Consider the following 7138-nt stretch of genomic DNA (forward strand, 5'->3'; position numbering starts at 1 on the left):
CCGTCGAGCATTACCTGAGCAGCAGCAACTACATGGACTGCATGTCGTCGGTGACTGGGAGCAACGGCTGCAGCCTGGGGGCATCCCTGAAGGGCTCTGACCTGCCCGAGCTCTTCAGCAAGCTGGGCCTGGGGAAGTACACCGACGTGTTCCAGCAGCAGGAGGTGCAGTACACAGCAGCCACGCACACACACATACACGCACATGCTCACGCACACACGCACATGCTCACGCACGCACGCACGCATGCACGCACGCACGCACGCACGCACACACGCACAGAAACGTGTGATATCGCCTGGCGTTGTGCTACTTAGCAACGAATGGAAAGAGTGAAACTGACACAATAGAAAATTAAATATGTTTGTGTGTGTGTATAGTTTACCGGTGGAATTATGTAGAAGATCGGAGGAAACTAGTTGATGATAATAATAATACGTTTATTTTATTTAGCGCCTTTCTCACACTCAAGGTCGCGTTACAGAGTCAGGGTGACACAGCAGAACGCGTGAACTACAACAAAACAAATAATCAAAAATAAATAATAATAATAACAATAATAAATAAAGATTCTGTATATAGATATAGAGAGTCTAACTAGTGGTGGAAGAGGAGAAGTGTTCTTGAAACAGAAAGGTCTAGAGAGGTTCTGTACACATGAAGATCAATGAAAGATGCGATTGATGGTCATTATTTCCTATTTGCTAAGCATTTTTAAAGGCCAAAGTGCAGGTTTTGCGTTCCCGGTTTGATATTGGGCTGTAGAAAAGATGGAAAGCATGTATAGAAGTCGTGTTCTTTAGACTTGCAGCTGGACGTGATTGTGCAATGCACGGAGGAGCCCCCCCCCTGGGGTGACAGCATACAGAATAAAACACCAAAAAACGAACTTGGGTGTGACGTATCTTAAGGACACGCAGAAGTCAACGGAAAAAGAATCACAATGCAAATCCCAGAGCATCCAGCTTTGAGAACAATTAAACATTCATTCAACCATCCATTCTGGGGCGCACTTGTTCCTCTATAGTCATATGAAATATTCAATTGGCATCGTAAGGCCGGGGCCCATGATTCCTGTAAAGAGGAGGGTTTTCCACCTCATTGGTCTCGTGACACAACGCTCCACGTTGCGATTGTTCTTGCCCATTCACACCAGCTTAAACGTTTGGCTGCGCTTCAGGAACGGCAACGTTCAACTGAGTTTTGTTCTGCGTGCGTGTGGACTTCTCGTCACAAAAAACAAAAAAACAACTCCAGCTGTAACTCTTTAGTCTCAAAGTATGACCCTAATTTCGATCTGGAGCTGCTGCATACTTTCTCCACACAAGGAATCTGCCCCTTCGTAATCCCGTTGTCACAACCATTCCCTTGACACTGGGAACACTGGGAGTCTCGTTGATACTGTAGGTGATGTTGGAACGGTAACCTTGGGGGGTAAACTGTGTGTTCTGTGACCCCGGGCAGATTGACCTCCAGACGTTCCTGACTCTTACTGACCAGGACCTGAAGGAACTGGGCATCACCACGTTTGGCGCCCGCAGGAAAATGCTCCTCGCCATCTCAGGTACCGGAAGAGCGTTTATTACCGCGTTCGTTATTCCCGATCACAGTCGTTTTCCTTTTGGGATCGCCATTAATGATTCAAGGCGTGTCGTGTGCTATAAGTTATTAAAGGACCTGTTCCCTGCCTCAACTCTCTCGCTGTCGTACACCCTCTGGCTGTTTTCTCCTGTCTCTCCCACACACAAAAGCGTGCACACACAAACACACCATGGTCTGGAAGTGTAGCGGTGTTGGCTGTCGTCACGGTTCTGCTCTGATAAAGGTTTATGTGGGCTGGAGCAGAACAACTCCTGCCTCGCCAGACAAAATTGGCCAACAGGATTTTTTTCTTTCTTTCTTTCTTTTTTTTATTATTATTATTATTGGCTGCCTTTTTTCTTTTTCTTTTTTCTTTTTTGTTGCAGTCAACCCTAACCAAAAGTTCAAGTGAAACCCGTCTGTGAAACCAACCCAAACACCCACTGTCTTGAACCCTCTCTCAAACAACGCACACTGTGATCGCGGCCCACCGCTAGGAAAGACAAGGCAAAGGTATTTTGTCCTTTTGACCTCGAGGAGGAGAAGGAGGAGGAGGAGAAGGAGGAGGAGGAGAACAATCGCAGCGCGATAACACATATCGTCCTGGAGACATCCGAGGGAACGCGCAGCGGTTGTTTCTCACCCTCTCGAGCGGATGGAGAGAGAGGAGAGGAGAGGAGAGGGATTCTTGCGCGGTGAGCTCATGCACTTGGCGTTCTCCAGCTGCCTGAGAGAGTCTTGCGGTCCGAGCGCTCCGCTGGGCCGAGCGATGAGAACAGAACGACGGCCTCCTACGTTTTCTGCAGATGTGTCGGTTCGGTTTACCGCGAAAAAAAAAAAAAGTAGCTTCTGAGAATGTTTCGTGAGACGAACGGCAGGGGCGCCCCCGTACTCCCCGACGCAAGCGTCACCTGGCGTCTAACGTCGTCTCATGAATATTCTTAGATTATATAAATAAATAAAAATATGCAACATGTTTTGAGCACATTCTTTTAGACACTCCCGCAAGGCCCGCGTTGATTCCCTTTGACTCGGAACGCCAGGAAGGGGTCCACTTAAATCTCAGGTGATAGCCTTTTGAGCGGGGATTGAGATCGGGAGCGTTTCCCACCACCACCACCTCCGTCCCCATCTCTTGTTGTTACAAAGTGGATTGCAGTGGACGCAGGCAACGGCCGGGCTGTGACTCACTGGCCTGCCCGCCCGCCCCGTGAAAACTGTCGGGGAGAGCAACTTGTCTCCAACAATCAGACCGGAGCTTTTTCCCCTCCTGGCAGGAGCACAACATCTCTATCCTCTATATGAATTATTCACACAGCCCAGAAAGCTGTGTTTACATTAGATTGAAAATGTATTTCTCAGAGCAGCTGCGGTGGAAGCAGGCCAGCTGGTTGTGAGCGACTGGTGGGGGGGGCCTGACGTTAGCCGCGCCGTCGCTATGCATTTTTCCGTCGTTCCCGATTAAAGTTCTGATTCTACTTTTTTTTTCTTTTTTTCTCTCTTTGCATTACACCCTCCAATAACATTCAAACAACAGCTTCCATTTTATTTAGACAACGGAGAATCCCATGTTTCGCTTGTACGCAGAATCCAGGCGCTATAGTTACGGGGTAACAGGAGGGGGGGGGGGGGGAACAGGGGTGACCTGAACTCACTTCAATCATTTGTTTTTTGCGTCGTCCTTTTTGTGTTTGTTGCACAGAGCTCAACAAGAACCGAAGGAAGCTGTTCGAGCCGCCCATCAGGTCCTCCTTCCTGGAGGGCGGGGCCAGCGGACGGCTGTCTCGCCAGTTCCACGCCAGTGAAATGGCGAGCGTCAGCGGGCGGTGGTGAAGACGAAACGACCGCCAGGCCGGCGGCGGCGGCGGCAGCGGCGACAGCGAGAGCCTAGCCTAGCCTAGCCTAGCCTAGCCTAGCCTAGCCTAGCGACGCCGCTTTCTCCCTCCATAAGCCGGGGGCCTCAGGCCTTCCCTGGCTGCGGACCGTTGTTGTTTGTTGTTTGTTGTTTGTTGTTGTTTACTCCTCCTCCTGCTTTGAGCTGAACTGAAGACTCGTTTGGTTGACTTATTGCCATATGTATAAAAAAAAAAAGAAGAAAAAGAAACAAGAAAGCCATTGTCTTACACAAAGTGCCAATGAGAAAGGGAGAGGGGGGGGGGTAGGGGGGGGTGGGGATTAAAGGGGTTTCTCAGACACATGAAGTTCAGTGTTCACTCCTCGTTGGGGTCAGTACTGTGGAGCACATTTACACGTGACGGATATTGATATTGTTATACTTATGAAGGTAGGGTACGGCCTTGTCCACTTGTTTGTCGAAAGGGAACAGGCGTATGATTTAGTAAAATAATTAAAAATCATTTATCACATTGATACTATGCTGTGGTATCGATGACATGCACTTTAACAATGCTAAACATTTTGCCTGTGAATGCCTCATTCCTTAAATTAGAAGTACGTACTCTGGTGCATTTTTTGTATTAACACGAAGCACAGATGCAGTTTTTTTTTTTTTTGTACTTTACCAAATGGAAGCACTTAGCCAGGGAGATTAGGGAGTGGGTGGGGGTGGTGGTGGGTGGGGGAGGGGTTGGAGCGTGCCAAAGCAGTAACATTTACTAACATTTTTACTTTAACAAACTCTTCAAACTCCCACCAACAGGAGCATCCATCCATGTTGTTCCCCTGTAGCTGCGGGCTGCCCTCGTTGTTTAGAGAGTGGACGTTTCTCTAAGGTCACTCTGTTCGTGTTCAGACGCACATGCCCGCAGCCCTACAACTTACTAACCATACAAAACTTAAAAAAAACTAACTAACATTTTACTTACAACTTTTATTTTACTATCATTTTAGGGGAACGTGGGATGTTTATCGGTAATCAGTTTACATATCGGTATGTTTTTAATTGTTTTCTATATATATATATATATATATATGTTCCAGAATGGTGTTTATATGATTTGTAATTAGGTTATTCATTTGTAATGTTTTTATTTGTTTACTTCCTACCCTGCCCTACATCTGTGGAGCCGTTACATGGGCTGTAACAAACATCATCAACAACATCGGGGCTTTGAGTGTGTGGTTTGCGGCCCTCTGTCTGTGTCAATAGGCGTCTGTGGTTCATCGTTCCGTCCTGTTTTTGTTTATAGCGGCCCTTTTGTCTTTGTCTACGGCATGTGTCCGTGCTGCCTGCTACTCCACGGCCACACCACTCACCCCCTGTACGTTGTGTCCACCAACACCATCAAGTACGCCGCCGTACGCCGTCGCCTTTCTGACTTGTGATCCAGACCTTTCTGGTTTTCAAACCCGCGAGGGAAGGGGCCCCGCTGTGTAGTCACAACAAGGCTGCGGCGTGCGAGCGGAACCGTCCGGTCCGGTGTATATGGGTCGTCTGGTTCCGTTTCTTCGCAGAAGGGGGTGCAGCCGGAACACAACAAGTATCTTTTTGTTGCGCTTTTTTCTGATGCAACGGTAGCTAGGGAGTATATTCTCTGAGAATCACTATATATATATATATATATATATATATATATATATATATACCAAAGGTACTTTGATATAGAGGTACCTTCATGTAGGAGGCTGAACCCCGGGGTCCGTGTGGAAAAACGGGAGAAACCCACAAGAAGTGGCCGTGCCATTTTGAAAGGAACATTGAAAGTGTATTTCCGTATCGGTTGTGCAATTGAACAACCTGAAATCTGGTGTGGCTGCGTGATACAATAAGAGTACGGGCATCTGATCATTGTTTGTCGACTAGCTGTTACTAGTTTGGGGCTCTTGTATTATTATGCGAATTCATGTGTTTTGAATTTCTTCCATAGCACTCCCAATATATTTTGTTGATTACAATGTGTTTTCATTTTTTTTTTTTTATCCTCTACTACAGTATTTAGTTTCAGAGTTTGTGTTTGTACCAAATGTCCCTAATGTGGAGCATACTACGTCAAGTGTGTGTGTGTTTGTGTGTGTGTGTGTGTGTGTGTGTGTGTGTGTGTGTGTGTGTGTGTGTGTGTGTGTGTGTGTGTGTGTGTGTGTGTGTGTGTGTGTGTGTGTGTGTGTGTGTGTGTGTGTGCGTGCGTACTCTAAACCACTTGCTTTGCCCCTACATCTGATTTGAGCCATTACCAACGTGGTTGTCAACTAAATAACGCGAAACGTAATAATATTCTGACATGGTTGCCAACGCCAACCAGGTAATTGTTCTTTCATTGTCTGTTTTTTTGTTTAGTTATTTTCAGTGAAGGGAATTTTTGTACGATGTCATGAAAGCTAATTTAGAAAAGGGAATCTGTATTACAAGAATAAAATCCATTCGCTCATCGATCCTCATTATCATCATCATCATAATCACCACCGTCATCAATATACTTTGAAATTATGCACTGATTTACCCAGTGCCCTCGACTCATGTTCCTGCCTTATGGACATTGGTTTTCATCCTGACAAACGTCCCCTCGCCAGGGTTGTGTTTGCAATGAAGGCTCTGTAGTCTGGAGCGAATGTTGTGTAACAAGTTGCACTGCAGTAAACAGTATTGCAGATTGATGAAGGGACTTGTTTTGTGGTCAAAAGGTTTACCAGCGTTTGTGTTTGTTTGTTTGAGTCCGTGCACTTGACTGGACGGTCACCATAATCGTGTTGTCAAATGGTTGTGTTTTAGTCATCTTATTGTTCCCAAAGGGATTTGTCCGACCAGGGCGTCGCCCTGCGTCAGATAACATTGTACATTTGTGATGATTGTAAACCACTAAGGAATTGTTGCTTTAGCCTTTGTACATCGTGTTCATCTTGGGAAAGGTACAGCTCTGCACAAGGTTTCACGGATGCTAAATTTGACTGTACAAAATGTCCAAAGATTCATTAATTCAAGGTTTTTGTCGAGGCATTCATTTGTTTTAGTTTTTTTTTCTGGTAGTTTGTATTTGAAGTACAGATATGAAGTATTGGAATAGTTTCTGGTAGTTTTACCAAAGCTTGTATTACCAGAAAGTAAAAAAAAAAAAACATTGTTCAAACATTTAAATGCTATTCCAAAGGTATGAATAAATGTATGCAGAGAAAGTCCCTTTATATGTGTTGGCCTGGTTTGTCCACATCACACAAACGGTGTTGCCTTTGCGTGCTCGTGTGAGCTAGTGCTATTTCCATAATCTTATACACACACATACACTATAAATCCTAGTTCGAAATGTGTTGATTCTAATTTTATTTTAATTAATGTCACTTAGTAAATCATTTTAAATACCATACTGTGCCACGGTAATCTACTATTCAACATGACACGCTGACAACCACACACAAACCACCGTGAACTTTAGGGCAACCCAATCGCATGCAGTGCCCTGGGCCTGGCTCTCCAAATCCCTGCTTAATCACGAGTGAAGCTTCTCCTGCTCTGAATGATCCCCATGCTGACAGGGGACACGCAAACAAATAAGAAAAACACAGTATGTTTGGGTCTGTTGGTTGTTGTTTTTCAGAAGTAATGCCACGAAACAACCATTCGTTGCGTTATACTGGAGTGGCAGAAGTTGGATTGAAAAAGAAAATG

General features: G+C 45.5%; 1 protein-coding gene across 1 annotated transcript in view; it reads left to right on the plus strand.

The window, feature by feature from the left end:
* Window positions 1-3460, plus strand: part of bicc1a (BicC family RNA binding protein 1a) — a 58361-nt gene extending 54901 nt beyond the window's left edge. The window contains exons 17-19 of the mRNA XM_084470223.1: window positions 1-164; window positions 1465-1564; window positions 3284-3460. Coding sequence (XP_084326349.1) covers window positions 1-164; window positions 1465-1564; window positions 3284-3414 — 395 coding nt within the window. The 3' untranslated portion in view covers window positions 3415-3460. The remainder of the gene's footprint in view (window positions 165-1464; window positions 1565-3283) is intronic.
* Window positions 3461-7138: the final 3678 nt, after the last annotated feature.

This window comes from Micromesistius poutassou (assembly GCF_964030765.1).
Source record: "Micromesistius poutassou genome assembly, chromosome: 7".
NCBI classification, from domain to species: domain Eukaryota; kingdom Metazoa; phylum Chordata; class Actinopteri; order Gadiformes; family Gadidae; genus Micromesistius; species Micromesistius poutassou.